The sequence below is a fragment of the Micrasema longulum genome, unplaced genomic scaffold (genome assembly GCF_059751315.1).
Source record: "Micrasema longulum isolate JH-2025_06_02 unplaced genomic scaffold, ASM5975131v1 h1tg001259l, whole genome shotgun sequence".
In the NCBI taxonomy this organism is placed as follows: domain Eukaryota; kingdom Metazoa; phylum Arthropoda; class Insecta; order Trichoptera; family Brachycentridae; genus Micrasema; species Micrasema longulum.
Genome location: NW_028278446.1, coordinates 913148 through 935161, shown reverse-complemented (window position 1 = coordinate 935161; position 22014 = coordinate 913148). Strand labels below are relative to the sequence as shown.

Genomic DNA, 22014 nt, shown 5'->3' with positions numbered 1-22014 from the left:
ATTATAATGATAAAGTGAACAATTTGAATTCAAAACTTGTACTTTACAAGTATTTACTGATTTGTGTTTATTTTGGTTTATTTATAACACTTGCCCGCAATTATTTTTTTTGTGCACTGACTCCATTTTTGCTGATCCTTAGGAAAAATGATTTCCTGAATCTGAATGTAAGCCCCGTTTTCCTTCATCGCCTGACGTTTTCGGACCACCAGAGAAAATATAAACATAGACTCGCATTTAGAAAAAATGCCAAATCGCAAATTTTTGTTTAATATACGGCAACAATGTTTGATTATGTCCAAATGCTTGCAGACTGGCTGGATTTCCTCCCTAGGGAGTTGTTCATATTTAAATGTATTTCAACAGAGAGGGAAAACATTTTTGAGAAGGGATATGGAAATCTAGGCATTTACAGGGCTTATGACCTGTCATTGGCTGGTTTAAGTGGTTGAATTGAACTATTGTTGAATTACTACCTGGTAAAAGGCGAAGTATAAAAATTGGAAAATTGTTTTCAGGCGTTGCCTAGTAGGTGATTTGGTTCAGCCGGATGAATCTCACCCACGTGATAAACTTCATCTCTTTTACTTCACAAAGTAAACAGATGGAAGAGTTGAGGAAATGTGGATATTCAAACATGGGCAGAATGGTGAATGTTACACAATGTGTAAAGTGGCCACTTAAATCAGCCATTGACACATCATAAGCCTAGACTTTCATATTCCCTTCTCAAAAATATTTTCCCTCTCTGTTGAAATAAATTTAAATAATATAAGTCAGGTTAAAGTATTATGATATGGGGAAAAATCATTGATGAAGAAAAGTAAAACAAAATTTATTCTGAAAGTTAAGAAGTATTTGTTAAAGAATTCATAAATGAAATACACATATGTACATTGTTATTATTAGAGCACACATAAGAATATGTAATGTGTGCTCAACTTCAAGATTCAAAATAAAAATATAAAAAATTAAAAAATGTATTCACATGTCACGTATTCACGTATTCTTTGTTGATAGAGAGGGTGCAGAAAAAAAATCTGCGTTATCTGTATCTCAGGGAGTATGGGTTTTACACTTGGCTTTTCCCGACTGACTTCTTACTGGGAATGCTGGGCTACCAATCATTGTTGGAAAGAAGGGATATTCATGCAATTGTTCACTCATTGGTGGCTGCATACATAATTCCGATATTCTGAATGAATTCGGTCTATTTGTCCCCGATAATTATCTTCGGCAAAGGCAACACAGGTGGTTCTACCTACCACGCTGCAGAACCAACCTGCCAATGGTTATGCCGGTAGGTAGAGCAATCGTGTTATTCAATCGCATCACCTCGAATGTCGATATATTTCGTGACAGTGGGATTTCTGTTAGGAGGGCAATTTCCAAATTGTAACATGTATGTCAATTTTACATGACAATTTACAATTTTTTTCTCTTTTCTATTTAATAAATCTGATATATTTTGTAATGTGTACATAATTAATTGGATACTTTGGAATGTTCTCAATGTAACTAAAAATATATAAATGAAAATAAATAAATAAACGAAATGATATCAAATAAGTTTTTAAAATTGCTAAGTTATATTTTCCTTTAATGCTTGTTTTTCCCTGGTAATATTGTATATCAAAACACTTCTTCCCTACATTTCCAATTCATATAATTACACATCGATGTACTTAATAAAAGTCAATGGATTGGATTACCTTGAAAATGGTTTCAATTACAGAGATATCCATCAACAACTGACAATGGAAACAGGCACATTCTGTATTATGTGCAGATACGAGTCAATGCAGATAAAATTAATGCCTAGGTACTGCTAACATTGTAAACTTATAGATAGTAAAAATACATGCACTACTAGTGCATGTTGAACTACAAAAACACATCATATCTATGTCATCTATTGTGCAAGGATGCATTGTTCGAGCGCATCTAACTAAAGTTAAGTCTATTCTCATAGCCATAATTTAAATAATGGTATTTATCACCCAATTTTGCAAGATACTATTTGTTGACAAGCAAGACATCTTGAGCAATCAAAAATTTTTGACCCATGAATTTCTAAACGTATTGTGATAGCTTTCAATCTTGGAAAAGGGAATAACTTTATAAAATGATCACATTAACGTTAAATGGTGTTTTTTTTTTAATATTGTTTTTTGATTAAATTTATGTTTATATCATGTTTATTTTATTTCCATTATTATTACTCTGTTTGATAAAGTTAACCAGCGATACATTAAACAATTCTCGAATTTACATTATTTATATTTATTTGGAGGTTTGTTAAAAATCGATTAGTAAGAACAAAGAAAAAACTTGATTACATTTTTTTCAAATGTAAGTAAAAGTTTATTAACAAACATCTGTTCACAAATCTGTCCATCAGAAGATTACATTTATTGGACTGATAAAAGGTTTATATTTCGATTTTTTAAACTTATAACTGGTTTTTATTTAATTGTGAAAGTTATCGGTAGGTCGGTAATATATTCATGTCTTATCAAAAATAATAAATACACACCTTGTAACAAATGATGAATGCTACTCAGTGTGTAAAGTGGCCAACGATTTTGTCTAAGGGAAGAAACCATTGCAGGAGAATGCTGCGAGATATTGCAAAGATGTATATTCTATTAAGCACGTTGTCCAGATGTTTTTTAAAATATGTGTTTATTTAATAGTAATTTCGAATTTTTGCTATTGTTATGTTTGATCATGTCCAAATGCTTGCAGACTGGCTGGATTTCCTCCCTAGCGAGTTATTCATATTCAAATTTATTTCAACAGAGAGGGAAAACATTTTGAAAAGGGAATATGGAAGTCTTAAGTAACTTTAAATATGAATAAATATGAACCCCCTAGGGAGGAAATCCAGCCAGTCTGCAAGCATTTGGACATACTCAAACATTGTTGAATTCACTACCTGGTAAAAGAAGAAGTATAAAAATTGGAAAATTGTTTTCAAGCGTTGCCTAGTAGGTGATTTGGTTCAGCCGGATGAATCTTACGCACGTGATAAAGGTTTCAGCTCTTTTACTTCACAAAAGTCAACAGATGGAAGAGTTGAGGAAATGTGGATGCTCAAACATGGGCAGAATGGTGAATGTTACACAGTGTGTAAAGTGGCCACTTAAACCAGCCAATGACAGGTCATAAGCCCTGTAATGCCTAGACTTCAATATTCCATTCTCAAAAATGTTTTCCCTTTCTGTTGAAATAAAATTTAATTTTTTTCTTTCCATTATGTTGTATCTCAACTCAACATAGGGCTCTTTGCCTCATATAGTAACGAATATGTTATTATTTTTTGTAATATATTTGTATTTGTATAAATAAATAAAATAAATAAATGAATGACAGGTCGTTAACCTTCTAAATGCCTAAACTTCCAGATTCCCTTCTCTATATGTTCTTCATCTCTGTTGTAATATGTTCATCTTGGTAACATCCAAGGGGGAGAAATTCAGTTCCTGTCCACAAACATTTGGACAGACTGAAAATATTGTTGATTAAATGAATTATCCAATTGTAACCAAAAATCTTCTTGGGTTATCCCCGATCACTGGACTACGCAGTTTTTATCAGGCCATGGTAAATTTAATCAAAAAATATTTGTTTTTAATATTGCTGACTCTCTTTCATGCTGCTGCGGATATCCTAACCAATCTTCTGAACACATCATGTGGTCTTGTCCCTTTCCCCTTCTTTGTGACTACCGAATGGAGCTTCTCGCTACTATCCGTGGCCCTGTTATAGGTCCGGTCGGATATACATATCTGGTGGCTTCCAAAAAGAATTTCTAGGCTTTTAAAAAGTTTTGTAATCATTTTGGCGAATTGATCATGTCCAATCAATTTAATCCCAGTCAGTGAAGAATCCATTTCCCTCTCTTCTCAATCCAATGAAGTACATATTATGAATTTCTGGATTACTTTCTTTCTTCAAAAATATGCTAAGGCTACCAGATTTCAGAGAGCTCCTGCGGGCAGCTTTTCTCGTTTGACAACGAGCAAATTTTCCGTGTATGTGGGCACCGCCAAGGAGACTTAAGTCCTCAAATGCGGTGTGCGGTATGTGGTGGACAAGCTGGAAAAATAAAAATATTTATATAATATAATACTTACATTCACTTTTGGACCCAAATAAAAGTCCGGAAGTTACGAAAAGCAAAGTTCTGAATAAAATTACATAATTGAGCATCAAATCCCTATCACATTAAATAATTCAATAAAGTTAATCTCAATGTGCCAAAAACGTTTGTTAATATTTTAATTTTACCAAACTCGTATATTTACACAGTGATGGCGTGCAATTCAAATCGATTATTTTACTAATCGTGATGCTAATTTCTTAATGAATGCATGTTTAATCATGAACTCGGCGAAACTTGGCTTCGACGTCACGTGGACGTGGGTCGTGTCTCGTGTCCGAAGTCCGAGCTGACGAATTTGCGTACTTCAAAATGGCGACTGCACTTTCACTTCTGTATTCTGAATATTACACATGGACCCGTTACTGATCTCTCCGGATCACAGTGCGGTTGATCCTATAACTTTAAGGTCCATTAATCTAGAGGAAAAAACTGCCCCGTGACATCGACACAATGCTCAGACTACTACAGTCACGGATGAATGGCGGGGAAATGAAAGATGATGTGTTAACCACATACTCGTTATTACAACTCAATCTAGTGAGCCGGTAAAAACCTTTAAGCATTAATACAGTGTACAGTCGCCATGTCAATGACATACTTAAAAGAAAAATAGTAATTGAAGCGGCACTTAAGTTTTACTTTGTACTCAATATGAAATAAAAAGTGGTTCCATCTTCTTTAAATTTACGCAAAAGGTTTCTAAAGGTACAAGGCATTATTTTCGACCTCAGTTTCTTAACCAAAGATACTCGTTATTTTATAATACCTTGTTATTTAATTAACACCAGTTTTAAAGGGGGTTGATTTGCAGCCAACACCTAAATCTGCTTTCTGCATTATTCCACTAACATATTGTTAAATTTTACGAGATTTGTCATTCTTTCATATTTTGGATCAAGATCAAACTCAACGAGTAAGTTCAGTGGTTTTTGCTATTTTTTTATTTGATAATCGACTATTAAACTAGGGTATTTTAAAAAAATATATCATAGCTATGATTTTTTTTTTAAAATCTGAAATTACTCCGCGCGTGACGTTTCAAATTCTCTTCCGCTTCTTTTTGATCAGTTCTGCCGATTGATCCGTTGGCAGTTAGTAAACTGGAAATCTTCCGCAACTATTTAATCATTGGTTGATTCATATGAGCTAGTGACGTCGTTCAAAGAAGTTCATTTTTATTAAATTATTTTTTAATATTTTTTTCGTACATTTTCAAGAAACTTTGCCGTATAATTTAATACTCGATTTTTTTTTATTTTTGGTATCCAATTTCTCAAAGCCCGAAGATCCTCATTGTCTGGTCTATTTATATCTCAAAAGCTAGAATTCTTCTACAATGTACTGATTTTATTGTTCATGTCTTGATAGCATACATGTGAAGGATCTTGACTTACCAGTATTTATACATATACGTCGTGACGCTCATTTCAATTTTTCTTAAAGGAGCCATTAAGATTTTGACCATCACGTCTTCTGATTTCACCTTAATGTGTCTGAAAAGTACTTCAGTATTGCTTGAAAGTAGGTATTCAAAATGTATATTTTAATATTAAAATACTCGAAGATTAGGAGTTATCCCCTGCATGATTCGCTTTATTTCAGTATCACATTTTCAACTAATTTTCGCAATATTTTAGATCATCGTAATATTGATGTAAGAGCTTTATCCTTTTTTATTGTTGATGAAATAATAATCACAGTTCTATAATTTTTTTAATGTATTTTTTTAGAATTTTTGAATAGAGTTAAAGTGACCTTTACACACTAAATTGATATTTGGAAATCTTAGAAAATATTTCCTGAGATAAATAAATCGGAAGATTATAATTTAATTCACGGTTTGATTTATACAATGTTCTGTGGTTTCCAGTACTGACGTTACTTTCCTTTAGGTTTTATTGTAACGGACATAATATACGTTCCATCACCTATTGAAACAATGGCAATTAGTTTTCCTGTTTAATGCTTCGACATTTTGTCGTTGTTTGTGTACATTGTACCAATTTAATCCAGACAATTGAGCCAAGTTGGTACCAGCGCCAGCGAGCGGCTATGGACGAGGGTCTCACGAACCACACGAAATGTCGTGGTCATTCATTGGAATGGTCGTCGTTTCGAATTAAATCACTGTTCCCTTTAACAAGCCTTAAAAGACGTTTGATAAAGAGAGATTATATTACTTTTCAAAAAATTGCTGCCTTATGTTTTTCAAAACTCTTTTCATTGCTTAAGTCAAGTAAATAAATGCTTCCTTACTCTTGGATGATTTGGTATCAAAATAGAAAATTTTAAAACATTTTACAGTTTTAAATTTTAATCTTTAATGGTTCTTTTAATTTTAATAAATACGTTAGTATTTTTTTATTAAAATTTATATTTTTTGTTTATTTTATTTTGTTTTAGTTGCATTGTGGTTGTATTTATGAGCGCCCACCATTATTATTTCTAAAAGCATAAAAACCATAATTAATGTATGAGTTTTCACCGCATTTTTTTTCCACTCTTCTTTTTTTTTACTTTTAAATTATTTAAACTTATTTATCGTGTTTTGGTCGAGGTTTTATTTGTGTCTGTACTCTTTTATTGTTTTTTTAATAAACACTAATGTGTCAGCACCAGATGACAAACTATAAGTTCGTAGTTTATTGGGACAATTATTATCAAATATTTAGTATTTTAAAATGTAAAATAATATTATTACAAAACATATTTGTGTAATTAAAAAAAAAATTAATAATAATCTTTTAAAAATGCAATTCAATAAAGAAGGTCAGTAAATGGGTATTAAGAAATCGTATCTTTTGAACATGTCCTTAGATATAAATAATATGAAGAATATTTAAATATTCTGCCAAATATAAAAAAAAATGCTTTACAATTATTGAATGTTACTAAAATGTTCGGCAAAATAATTTTACCCGTTTTCTTATGTTAACATTGTGATATTTTAAAAATGAATTAACTTTGCGGTTTGAATTTATATTAGTAAATATTAGTACATTACCATTTACCGACTTTTTATGCTCACTGGTTTCGAGACGTGCCCGTCTCTTCGTTAGGATACCCACTACACCAACATGCAAATACTAAAATACGCTTTTACCTTTACCATCACGATAGTATACGTAGTATTTAGGAAAAAATATATAAATTACATACAGAGTTAAAATGCCCTTTGACTGATGCAAAACCGTCCCAAAACCGGTACATATAAAAGTAGGTGAGTGGTTAAATACTAATATTTAATGATATTAATTAATTTTTTTTGGTTTACTTAAATAATACGTGTGTATTTATGTAGACAACAAACCGGTGACCCCGCAAAAGAACGCGTAAATAAGTTATTGTAACTCTATTTTTATAAGTACCGTTCGTAGTTTCTCGAACAGTTTGGTTAAACAGATCAAAAGCGACAACGAAACGAAATTCGGCACATAAAGCTAAATTTTGATAAATTTTATTTAATTTAATTCACTCTTGTACCTACAACAGTACTAAAATTAATGCGAATTGGTTCGGAGAAAACGCATGTTTCCGTAATTTGTTTACACTAATTAAGTAATATTTTCAGCTTTTTCATTAAAAAGTGACAAAGGTATTGTTTAGAATAATGCTTTCATACAACGTTCATCTAATTAGTAATTATAATGTAGTAACTTCTTGTTTATTAAATCAAATTTAATGTATTCCGCCTTCATCCGAACAATGGAGAGTGTATTGTAATAAATTATCCCAGAACATTCTAAAACAAGCATTTTTTACATTTATTATTTAAAAGTCACCTTCGTTTACTTTTCCATCATATTTTCTTGTCTGTCAGTGCTTTTGTTACATTGTAATAACGAAGAACACAATCCACCATGAATTATTCTAGAAATTTATGGTGTCTTTGCCGCACCAAGTTTGTATCAAAATGTATGAATATTTGAAAAAAACACATCTTTTACAGCAAAAATCAAATTCGTAAAATAATCGTACTTACACATTTTGTAAAAGTGTTTTGCTTTAGCAGACATAAAAATGATTACGTTTGTCGTGGACTCATTTATCAAAATGCCGATTTTCGAGCATTCATATTATTATGGCTTGACATTCTTTAACTGCCCCAAAATAAAGTATTTTTTCCAATCTTAAAAATTCAAATATTTCGTTTAGAAGTAATATGTGAATATTTATACATTTATTTTTTTAAGCACGTTTATTTGCATTTTCGAAAAGTGATTTTTCTAATAAGGCAATAAAAATTGGATTATTTACAATATTCTTCATTAAAACGTAACAAATTTTGTACAATGCACAAAACATTAAAATATAATAATAAAACAAAGGATTGAAATTAAACGCAACAGAGATGTATGGATATTCAATGGAATTCTAGGCTTACGACCTCTCATTGACTGGTTGTGGCTACTTTCACCATTTTGCCTAAGTTTGAATATTCAAATTTCCTGTACTCTTCTATCTGTTGACTTTTGTGAAGTAAAAGAGCCGAAATCATTATTGATGTCGGTGAGATTAATCCGGCAAAATTGACGTTTCCCTCTTTGGTGCAATAAATTTCGATCTTGATAATTCCCAAAGGAGTGAAATCGCCCTTGCTTATAAAAATTGGGACATACTTACCAAAAATAGAGTTGAATAAAACAAAATTGTCTCCTTTGCAATTCTGATACTTGCTCTTGTTTTTTACAAACGTAGTTTCATAAAAATACTTTCTAAACATATATAAAATATAAAAACAGAATAATTCGATTGAAAGCTCGGATCCGTAGTGTTTAAAAATCATATTTTATTTATTTGTGTAGATTCTGAGATAGTATAAGCAATATAATCTATACCTACCTCTGCTCAATAACTTTGTGATTTATTTGGTGAAAGAAAAAAAACGATGACCCGAGTAAGAGTTTCTATAATTTCACAATTAACAGATTCGGGTGACAAATCGCATAAAAGTAGTAACAAAAACTTGACTTGCCTTTCATGGTGTTTTGCCTTTTCCTCGTATAATGTTCCTTTCACCTTGTGCTTTATACATAATATAATATTATATGCAACGTTTGTAACTACATGTTATCGCGCAAGTATTTTTTCTTTAGATTTGCCAACATGTTAGTTATATCCACACTTAATTTTTTTTGTGCGTTTCGTACAAGTACTGATACTGAGTAGCCACATAACCAACCAAATTACATTTCTGTATGTTTTGTAAAATAGTTCATGAGTTTTTTAAGTATTACAATATTTTTATTATTACTATATATTACTGCAAGAAATTTGTTTTTTAGTTATAATTTTTTTTTTTAATAGATTTAAAAAAATAAAAATGTTTATTATTTGTGCTTTACTAAGTTAGTTTATAAAATGTTCCATACAAAAAAAAAAACATGTAAATCTTTATTTATATGAAAATTTAAACAAAAAAATTATTACGTTCTTTTTTTTAAACATTGTCTTACATTATATTTAAAATAAAATAAAATATCTCCAGTCAACTGTGCAAATTAATGAAAGTTATTTTAAAAATCTAAAACCTATTAATTATATTTTTAATAAATATGTAAGCTGGCGGATTCGCATACCATGCTCGAAGTCCTGGTTCGATTTCTGTCAGAGTGGACTTAGATCGTTAGTTTTAAAGGTGGTTTTACCCTGCGTAAGACTGATCACTTTGCCTTTTGTGTAACTATAATGGTATTGACACCGTGCAATTGCAGTACAGATGCAGTGGCTTATTGATGATTACTTAAAGTGCTATCAACTAAATTAATAAGTATCAATAAAAAATACACATAACGTCACCATATCAATCAAAAATAATAATTGAAGCTATTAGTCAGCGTTTTAATTAAAAGTATTTAAAAATTTGTTGGATTTAATTACATCTATCTTTTCCTAACATTTCTTCTGAAGTTGCGTAGGTACTTTGTTTTGTGTTTGCAGCCGCGCTGTTTGATTAATGCCTTTCACCCCTTTAGTATTTCCAAACATCCAATAAAGTGACTGCCAGAATCAACTGCAGCCCAGAGCAGTCTGGTCTACAACAAGTAGTGTATGCCTATAGATATTATTTGCGGGCGTTGGCCCAGAAACCAGCGGTCTAACCACAATCACAATAGAATATCAATCCATGTTCCTATAGTATGTCCATTGATTTTAAAAGCGGTGAATACTGTGATCACAAATCTTGTAGACTCCTAAAAAAATGTTCTCCGTCACTGTTCAGAAATTAATATACTAAAGCACGAAGTGGATCAATCATTTATCTATTTATCAAGTCTCAAGTGTCGAAAGATAAAAGAAGACGTATCCGTCTCAAAGTCGTTATAAAAATGAACGGTTTATTAATTAATTTAATTTTTGCATTGACATTTGAAACTTTATTAGCAATTTAAATAGTTATAATTTATTAATATTAAATTATGTATTGAATAACAGCGCTGGTATTCTGAACGCTATATAGCGCGTAGAGAATGCTTCTTAGCGTGTATTTGGAACGTTAATACGCTTAAATGTATGTTTTTGTACGCTGTTTTTCTCACTTCGTACTCTTTTACGCCTACTAGAATGCATAAGATATTATTACACTATTTACGGTAAAACCCTTATAATATTGCACCCTTAAAGACAAACCGTTACTAAACGTAATATTTCAAGAATTTAGTTTTAAATGTTCTATTCAAAAAAGTTTTCTGAATTTGATGTTATAGTGTAAATAAACATCCATCATTATAACCCCAAAAGATGACTAAAAGCACCATAATCTTAAATTGTATTGCAAAAAAAACCTTGCATTTTTCAATTAAAGCTCCTGAGTAAAATTTTATATTTTCGTTTAGTAACGGTTTGTCTTTAAAGGCGCGATATGTGACGAGTTATCAAAATATTTTTGAGCTTTTTTAGAAAGTTCATGGACCATGAAACGTTTAAATGAAAATGCAGATTTTTAAATCATGTCATACTATTCCAAACCCAAAATATATATATATTTTTATTATTAATAAATTACAAAAAGTACATATGATACTCCCAGGAGTTATTTGAAAAACTCATTTGAGACCGTTCATAAAAAAAAACATTATTGAGACAATACATAATATCATACATATTTTATACATCCGAAATAGTAAGAAAACATTGTATAAGAAACATAAACCACAGTACGTTACACCATCTATATAAATTACATTACTAACTATCACTATCAAAAAGATTTCAGTAATATTTTTTGATTGCAATACTTCTGGATTTTCTATTCGACTTTTCGAGTTTTAGCTAATCGGGCAGTTTATTGGATTCGGAATGGCCAATATTTTCCAGAGATCTTCTGCCGAACTTTGTTGAGCGAAACTTAGACACATGAAGATTTCCTGAATAAAATGTGTTTTTATTTTTCTAAGGAAAAAAACCGCTACAAGTTTTTTCCAATCACATATATTTTTTAAAGGAATCAAAATAAATGAATGGTATGTAAATGACAAATTTATTTATTAACTAGGTTTATAAGTAGTTGAAATTATTTGTATAAATATTTTCGCTTGCATTCCTATCTGTGGATGCTCGTACCACATAATTAGCATTATCTTCTCAGTAATCTATCATTACAACCTTTATTACATGCACTCTTAGCCGGGAATATTAGCCTAAAGATTTTACTTCCAGACATTATTCTGCCTAGGCGGAAACAAGAAACTAGCTTATGGGCGAATTATATTATATTACCACAAACGTATATATTCGTAATTCCGGCTCATTATTTGTAAGCACCAAGCATTTTGTAAATCAAAACACCGATCCCGAAGCTGCAAGTACACAGATAATAGAGATTAGGAGATTTAATAATATTGCTGTATGGTTGAACTCCGTGCTAGGGATTGTTGAACTTGGTTGGATTTGAAGGGAGAGTATGTGCCCCATTTTGTATGCATTGAGAAATACTGTGTTGGCGTTGGTGCATTATGGGTTGATAGACATTAATATTATAATTTTTGCAATATAATTTACATTTTTGAAAGTGAGACTTGTTTTAAATAAAACAATTTTCTTGTTTGTATAAATTGTAGCTATAAATAACATTTTTTAATTAAGTAATTAGTATAATAATATAAACAAAACAACATTTTTTTAACAACTATTTTTTATTATTTTTTTTCCCACTGACCGGTTTTAAAGCAAACAAGCTTTTTCGTCAAGGTTTACATAATCTTTTTTTATTTATTTTATTATAATGAATAACTCCAAAGTTAGTGCTTCAAATATAAACTTTATATAAAGTAATAAGTATTTATCTTACTGCAAATGACGAGAATTATTAGTGTATAAATTCAGTATCTCATTACATTTTATTTTAATGAAGAAAACAACAAAGGTTCTGTATAAAAGGTAAACATAATCATCATAATTTTCTTTTCCGCACACGATGGTGCTTAGGATATTGCATTTGTATGCCGTACAGTGTATTCCGGTCATCGGTTATTTAAAGGTAAGGTGATCAGTCCTATACTTTATGTGCCAGTCCAGGAACAAGGAAATAAAGTCGCCGTGTCCAATTACTAACTCAGAATCTCTTGAGAGAATTCAAAATAAATTTCTTAGTTACAATAATTTTAAGATGGGTATCCCTAGAGATCTAATAATAATTTATTAGAAAATAATCAACAATGCAAATACGACCCTATATTTGTATTTTTTTGCCGCAACATATCGGTTCCTTAGAACTGGCATTGCCTATATAGGAACCGATAGATCCTCCCAAGTATTCCGCTATACCGCACTACTTCGCTCGCTTGATTTATCCTTAGTGTTTAGAATATTTGTTTGTAATTTAGCTTATGGAAAAAAAAAAATCTTAAAACTCTAAAACTAACTAAATTGGACAAACGTAGAAAATCAACCTATCCAATAACTTTTTCGGAAATAATGAACTAATTTTTAATACCCCCAGATTTATTGAAGTTGATTTCATTATATATACCGCCTAGGTTAAACAGAACATCTACTGTATTTTATTGTCAAAATTCTCGAACGGTAGCTCAATATAATACAAATATTAAAAGAATACAAAGCACTGGCAATGAATATGCCTCATATTCGGATAAACCTATTAAATTGATCACTGCCTAACTACAAAAACAAAGTAACCAATACATTATTGGCAAAAAGAGATCAATTTTAATGGATGTTTGAATAGTTATGGTTTGTGTAATGTAGTTGGTTATTTTATTGGTGATAATTATGTCCACAACCGCTAATTATTAAATATGTAGGTTTTTGTTGATATTTATTATGTATTATTAATATATGTTTCATATGGCATTATTGTTTTATGTACACTCTCTCAATAATATATAATGTAAACGGCAAAAATGCCGTGTAAAAATAAACATATTGCAGTTTAAACAACATTTTTTTAACAATCGAACCAGGACCTCAAGTCAGACTACATAACGAGGCGGACATTTCTGCACTCAATTTCTGTATTCAGAGAACAGCCATCGAGTCAAAAACATTCGTCTAGGGTTTTGATTCAATTTCACAACTAAGCGGATCGCTAGAAAACCCACATTTTAACCATTTTGAATAATGTCATCAACATCTTCATTCCCTTTACATAATGGCACTGCATTGGTACATCGATCGCAGCGTATCTCGATCATTTTGTTGTTACGTGAAGGTAAGATGATCAGTCTTATGCTTCAGGTGCCAGTCCAGGGACTATGCAATATTCTTATGTAATAACTGCTTTTTAAATAAATATTCCATGTCAACCATGTCGGGAATCAAACCCGAGACCTCTTGCAAGATAGGCAAATGCGCTGACCACTACACTTATTAATATTCATATAAATAATATTAATTTTTATATGTTTTAAAATTTTGATTTTTTTATTAATTTAAAAATGGGAGTTACATCCCAAGCGGAAAATGACGAAATACATGTACGTGTTTTGGCGTTGAAAAGCTGTTTTGATTAGCCGTGTACGAAGTTTTTACCAACAGAATTTAAAGATTATGTTTCTCCAAAGAAGTTATTAAGTCATCTACTGCAAACAATGGCACTTATGTCACACGTGTTTTTGCAATTTGTCGTAACAGTCAAAGCAACAGAAAATAGAGAAAAACCTCAAGTATATTGTGAATTTACTGCCATGATGTATTAGTAAAGTTGTTAATTATGTTGTTTGATGATAAATAATGGTTACAAACCTAAAGTAACAGTAGCAGGTAGGATTTTTTTATTTTTTTTTATTTATTGTTATGTTGATTTCATTTTTTGCATAATCGTACCCTGTAATATTAATAATTTGTTTTATCAACCATATTTATCACTGGTTGCGCAAAGGGGGATGATGCTGAAGATGGCAACGTCTAAAATACCATTCATTTTTTATTCATTTTCTTATTCAGTAGAACTCCGTTTATCCGAGGTCTAGTCATCCGGATTGCCAAATATCCGAATGCTTATCAGGAAATAAAACATCTAAATAAGGAGTTCGCTGCTCGCAAACGAGTTAAAAAACGAAAACGTCAAGAGACGTTTAAGTTCGTTTTTAATGTGAGTCCAATTCGCTGTTTCCTTTTGTATTCCTTTAAATCTTACAGACCTCAGAGTAAATTTTGCGTTACCATTCAAAACATTTTCTTAATTTTGTTGATCTCTTATAAACTTATACACTCTCTTATGTTCCCTAATTCACCCGCACCTCTGTTATCTGGTCTCCATATTACGATGTTCTCATCAAAAATATTGAATCAGTTCAACATTCATTTTTAAGAAAGATAGGCTCGAGGTTGGGCTTATTCAGAGACCTATATAAATATAATGAGTTAGAAACTAGCTTAAATATATCTTCTCTTCAAGACCGTCGAAATAAATCCGACCAGTCCTATTTAAAATTCTCAACTCACTCTCTGATTCGCCTGAACTACTGAGCTCAATAAAATTAAATAAGCCAACTAGAAACCTTAGACAAAACTTACTCTTTCACACCGACAACCATAGAACTAACGATGATTTTCATTCCCCTATGCCCAGAATTTTTAGGTCTGCCAAAAAACATATCACTCTTGATTTCTTTGAAAACAAGTTGTATTCTTTCAAACGATCACTGAATCAAATTCAATTATAAATACCACTCTCCCGCTTCCACTCCCACGAAGTCTACTATATTCCATTGTGTCTTTCTACTTTCCTTTATAATAGTTTTCTATTTATACATATATCCTTAAAATACACATTGGGCGTATATATAAATAAATAAATAAAATACATGATCTGGATTTTTGCTTATCCGGATACCCTCTGGCACTCGTCAATGTATTTTAAGTAATAAGTTGTTGCTGGTTCGCTGCGTTTCTCGAAAACAAAATATAAAATCTCGAAAAAAATATATTAAATGTAAAAAGTTTGCAAATGTATTTTAGAAGTAAATCCGCCTCGAATCAAAAACAATTGTGAGAAAGGATGTTCGACAACCTTGACTTTTAGTTTATTAACTGTTGTTTGTAAGCCATAATTAACCTTTACTTGTCGTTGCCTTTCAAATTTTGCATAAAACACGTTTTAAATCAGTTTCCATCGATGCGTTTTAATAAAATGCCAAACACATAATATTATAATTTTATAGCAGCTAGGAGTAGTAATACGAACAATGAATGTTGAATGGTTAGTTGGTCATTTTGCCTATTTTTGAGCTTTTTTAGTTATTGGTCACTCAAACCAGCCAATGACATAACATAGACCTTCAGACAGGCGCCGTGGCACAGTTGGTTAGACCAGCTGTTCCTAAAAGGTGTTTCACGGAACCCCGGGGTCCCATGGAAGGGTCACAGGAATTCCAAGAGTCAAGGCATATTGTCATAGATCAACTTACCCCTACCTTAAAAACAAGTTCAAAACTAGACTTAATGCCACTCCAGATTGATCAATTGTTGGAATTTACGTAATTTTAGTACTATTATTAGAAAGAAAAGATGAACGCAGTAAAAAAAAAAACAAAATTTAAGTATTATTTTCGTATCAAACATTACAACATGCAAACAATAAGGTGTCATAGGTCTGAAAAATATAATTTTTTGTCACGTTACTTTTTTACTGTCGAGATGGGGTTCCTCCAAAAAAAGGTAGATCAATAAGGCTTCCATAGCCAAAACTTTAGAACTGCTTGGTTGGACGGTCAACTGTGAAACTTGCGTCGCGGGTTCGATTCCGAAAAAAATCCAAGAAAGATTTTTCCTCAACTGGTCTGGAGGTTTCATAAGGTTCTTCTATATTTCCTCTTTCCCACCTGCAGACAAGCCCCTAAATAGAGGCTTAGCGGGTTATTCCTTTTTTTTTAATTGAAAAATGACAGCACTTAAATATTTTCGTTGTGATATAAACGTGTTCGACTATAAAACTAATAATTTCGTATTTGTCTTCCATTTTAGAAATTCTAAAAACATTTATTTTTGTACATCGTATTATCAACGCCATGAAATGTTTAAGTTTTGTATCACTGAGATTACTCCGCTTGTGACGTCAGAGGTTCTCTTTCTCTTATTCTCTGTCAGTTCTGCCGATCGGTTCGTTAACGAAAAGTAAACCGGATATCTTTCACAGCTCTCTTATCATTGGTTGATTCATAAGAACCAGTGACATCGTTCAAAGTAGTTCGTTTTTTTTTTTTTAATATATGTTATTTTCGTAAATGTTCAAGAAACATTTCTACAATTTAATACTCCGGTTTTGACTATGCGCAAGAAAACATTTTTTGGATCTAAATTCCCGTAGGGCTGAAGTTCCTTATTATCACCACACCGTTATGTAACAGATACTTGGTTTACTAACGCAGTGCCCTGTGCACCACTGGGTGCGGAAAGGGTGATGATGATGACGATGACTCATTTTCCTTTAATATTTAAATTAAAACGATAGTAAAATATATATTTCTAAACTCATGATCTCATGTTCCGGGTTCCTCCGCTTTTACCACGGAGTCATTAGTCGTCCTTTTACAATCACATTGAACCTATGTAAAGTTCAACCGGTTCGGAATACAAATCCTTTGAATTATGAGCTCATTAAATAGTCTAATATTACATTTTTGCAAAGGACGAAGAGAGAAAAAATGTGCCTACACCCAGCGGAGCTGACTAACGTAGAATAATTGGATGGAGAGCCAAAGTCATCCGCCCATGCAAGATCCATCTATGTGCAAGTCGGTCCTTGTGGGCGCCATATTTGTATATACAGAGAACCTTCGCCCCATTTTATTATTGTTAAAAGTCACAAAAATAAAACATATTCTTTTTTATACAGTTTATATTTGAAGCACTAACTTCGTGGTTATTCATTATTATAAAATAAATAAAACAACTTTGTTTTTAACCACATTTTTTTTAATTATATTTTTTCACCGACCGGTTTCAAAGCAAACAAGCTTCTTCGTCAAGGTTCACGTAACTAATGAATTGATTCCTATTTTATTTTTATCATGTTCACTAAATACTATACGTGGACCCAATAAGTCAAGTCGTTCGGCCCCCTTAAATTGAAATATTTCGGTAAATCATAAGCACGAAAAAAATTTTTTTTAATTTAGTGGCAATTCTCTTCTAAATTATTATTTCGTGAACAATCTTCGCTCGATTTCGTTCTTCGGGACTTTTACCTGTCGACGTCGAGCAGACCAAATGCAGACCTTTTTAAGACTCTGTTATTTCATACATCAATATGCAAACTTAAATTAACAAATTTTTAGTTTATTTCATTTGTTGCAATCAGTTTTCTTGTTGAAGTTCACAATAAAAATCCAATTAAGATCAACATTACGCCGCGCTAGTAAAATTACAAAAATTGTTTTGTAATAATTTTTTTTTTTTAAATTTGGGCACTAAGTCATTTTTAGTACAGTATAATAGCTGAATGGACCAGAAATATGTACGTCTTGAATTTTAATTTGTAAAGTATGTTATTTTAAATAAATGAATTGAATCGAATAAAACCAATTTCGATACTATATAATATATTTCAAAAATATTTTATTCTAGAGATCATATTTGCTGCTAATTTAACTCGCTCGTTCCTGTGACGTAACTGGCGCGGCGATGCAAATTGCACTTACTTAATTAATATTTCGGCAATTAATGTAAACATAACTTTTTTTCGTAATCTTAAAGTAAACCTTAACACAAAATGTTTAAGAGATTTTGGAATATGAGACAGTTTTAAATAAAATATTTTGATCATCTGAAAATTATAAAATATCGAGTACCCTAAGACAAATATATAAAACATTCATTCCTGAGAAAGAGATGCAATTAAATTAGATCATTAAACAAAATACGCATTTAATTTTAATAAGATGAAAACAGACAGTGATTATCAGGCGATCATTTCCTAACCTCGGTTTAGCTAAGGCTAACCTATTTAAAAAGGTGTCTTACACTAGAATATTTCGTAGTACCTGTACTGGAACCTGAAGCGTAAGACCGACCATCTTACAATATATCAAGATATACTGTGGTAGATGTACCAATGCAGTGCCCAATGCACCATTAGATTCAGAATGGGAATGATGATGATGAACCTAAGGTTAGCACACAGTGACTTGAGGGAGTTTTCTCACGCAGTATTTTAAAGGTCAAAAAGGATTCTCGTACATTCTTTTTTTTCTTCGTTGGAATTGAAACTTTGCAAGTCTGAACTGACGCCGATGTGGCGCCGCCCACCTTCAAATTTCGAATGCCACTAGTCTTTCCAGTCTGACATGCTAAACAACTATTACATGCTACCACAGATTACGAATTACGTACTTTGGTTTTCTATATTTTGTGTTACCTATGCAGGTCTATTTAATAATGGAATAAAAATTAAGCTGATTAAAAAAAAAATCTACAATGTAAAAGATTTCAGCATTCATTTGTACGCCACAAAATACTTTTTAAATAAAGACATAACATGTCAGCCACGATCTTGCAAAATTGTGCATTTTTTTTAATGTTAAAATAATTTTTCGTGATTTTTATGTGAATGGAATTGTTAACTATGATTTATTTTTAAGTATTTTATTTATAAAAAACAATGTAACAGTTATTAAAATTACAAAATTGCGAGCATGATTCAAATATATGGAGTGACAATCAAGAACGACTCATGCCTGTAAACCTGTACAATCTCACTATAAAATCCTTATTGACTGGAGCAGGTTGATTTTAATAATTTAATCTTTAATTTTATCGTACCACGACAACACCCAATAAATTATAATAATGAATGACCACATAATATCCGGACCTGAGAAAAATATTTGAAGATTGGTCATGATTTACTCTGGCACGAAGCAACTCAAACGTTTTATTTTCCGTACACATTTAATGCAGAGTTTTCAAAAACTTTAATTTCACGTTTATCAACAATATCAGCAACATTTTGCCAGATTGAGCTTTGTGTCGGTTTTCAGAATTTAAGAAAAAAACATAGAATTTAGGTTTTCAAAAGTTCTCAAGAATTTTTTACAGTTATTCGGATACTGACTTCACGTAGCTAATTCAATTAACAATTCTTTATATTTAGAAAAAAAGCTACTCACCGCCATAAATATCTAAGTTTCCCGCCTCCTACACCGCCGCCGCATGGGAGCCTTAAACCGAATCCACGTAATAAAAAGGTATCGAAACGTAAAGATGGTAGGGAAAACTGGTAGTTTCCTCGAAGGCCTCCGCAGTGACGCGACAAGACACCGCCTTGCTACAAAGTGCAGGCTCGCTCGACTCGCGAGTCTTGCGTTGCGGATAGGCGGTCTCGAAACAATTTTGTAGCGGTCAGTCGCGTTGAAACGGTCGTGCGGGAAACACGCTCTCTAGTCAGGTCGAGGAGTTAGTAACAGTAACAGTATAGAAGGCTGCCGGAGTGAAGTTATGCAATTACAGTCAGTGACAGAAAGGTTTCAGTGCTTGGGAATATAATGGTACATCCACCCAGTTGTTGAGTGTTGTAGTTCCCGCGCAGGGCCGCCCGGCAGGGTAGTGCGCCCAGTACCCGTACCGTGGATTAACGTGAACAAATGATAGTTTAGTGAATATTGTAAATGTGCGGTTACAGTGTCTCCGTTCTTTGTGGCGGATGACTAGAAGGTACACATTTTCTTGAATATTCATTCCAATTAACTTCGAAACAGATGTTTTTAGGCGATTTTATTAATCGTTTTCGAATGCGGCGCCTTTGCCCCCCGTACTAATTTTTTGAATAATTCATAAAATTATCAGCTCAATTGTGAAAATAGTTCTATCGACTCTGATAATATTCATAATTTTTGTCGTTACTAGCGGCTTAAGTCTACAAAATTAATTTCTTATTGGATTCTTGTGCAAATTTCAACCTGCCTCTTTTTGCTCCGAAATAACTCATTGGTACGTTTTTTAGGGTTTGAAGCGCGGACCGTGAACTTTCCATTAGCCTTCTGCTATTTCGTTAGTGTAAATACTTTCTTACCCAAGAACACCGTTAATAATGAAACTAAAACTGTGTTTATTGATGCTAGCAAAAACAGCCTTGTGACTTTATTATTTGAATTAACAAAATGTTTTCTTTCTGTTTCAGCAAAAATGAGAATAATTTTGCCGCTTGTCGTGTGGCTAGCGCTAACCACACCATATGTAAGTAGTTTTATAATTAATATGATTACAATACAATTAAAATGTACAAATTATAAAAAAGGCATAAAATAAAGAATATACACAAATAAAAAATTCATTGCAGAAGTTCAGTCTTTTTACTCTTTTTCAAATAATGATCGGATTTTTCTAAGAAAACTAGTTTTTTTCAAATTACACATATTTATCTCGTAATTGTTTTATTTTAATTGTTAAACGATGCCAAGTTAGTCATCAGATATTTCTATTTTAAGTTATTTTGGAATCATACTATTTCCTCTGACCGCTAGAATAAAGCCAATCCAACCTGTTACTGATGTCATTCATGAATAAAAGATGAGTCTTAAAGAAAAAAAGACAACTGATAGTATAAATTTATAAAATAAGTTAAAATGCAATAAAGAAACCTTTAAAATAATTAAAAACTCGTTTCGTGTTTTCTATATCCCATCATCAATGTGGGTTCAATGAAAAAATAAATATGTTTTTATGCTTATTCATTACTTGTACTTAATTGATTTTTTTCTTAAATTTCATCAAGGCTGAGAAAAATCGTTTCTAATCGGTGAGAAAATAATGATGAAACTCGATTTGACAGAAGTTTATTAGACAATATAAATTTTTAAGTGTCTGCCTTATTATTTCTATTAGGACTTCACATTTGAGTGTTTTTAGTTTTTTTTTTCTAATATTCGCCCACAAAAAATTGGCCTTCAGGTGACTGGCAATTTCCGGTCTGTTTATATCGAGTGAATGCGAAGTTTGAGCCCATATTGTGGTGTCTGAAATTTAAATGCCAAAAAACAGTATAAGTTCAGTAATCATTAAATTACTGTGCTTGTTATAAAATCATTCGGCACATTATCACCACATTTGATTTTTAAGATTAATTTCGTCATTTTTTAAGTGTCCTTTAGTTTATTCGAAAAAATATGTTTACTCAGAAATTGACGTAATTTAAAAAAAAAATAAAAAATCCATTTCAAATATTGAAAATTTATCACCAAATTATATAATTTAAGACGTTTATTTAAACAACATGCGTACTATTAGAAATAAATTAAATTTGATAAAAAATCATGCAATAATACGAATCGAATAAAACTGCACGTATAGAGATTCAAACCTGGATTTAATTTTAATTTGTTTGTTTTATATATTTCAAAAACTAATACAAAATGCATAAAATTTGATGTTTTATATTAATTTAATTG

The 22014-nt window shown here is 31.5% G+C and overlaps 1 protein-coding gene across 1 annotated transcript in view; it reads left to right on the top strand.

The window, feature by feature from the left end:
• Positions 1–22014, top strand: part of dpy (fibrillin-like protein dumpy) — a 338800-nt gene that overhangs the window by 117280 nt on the left and 199506 nt on the right. Inside the window, exon 2 of the mRNA XM_088234564.1 lies at positions 20748–20803. Within this exon, the coding sequence (XP_088090690.1) occupies positions 20748–20803 (56 nt within the window). The remainder of the gene's footprint in view (positions 1–20747; positions 20804–22014) is intronic.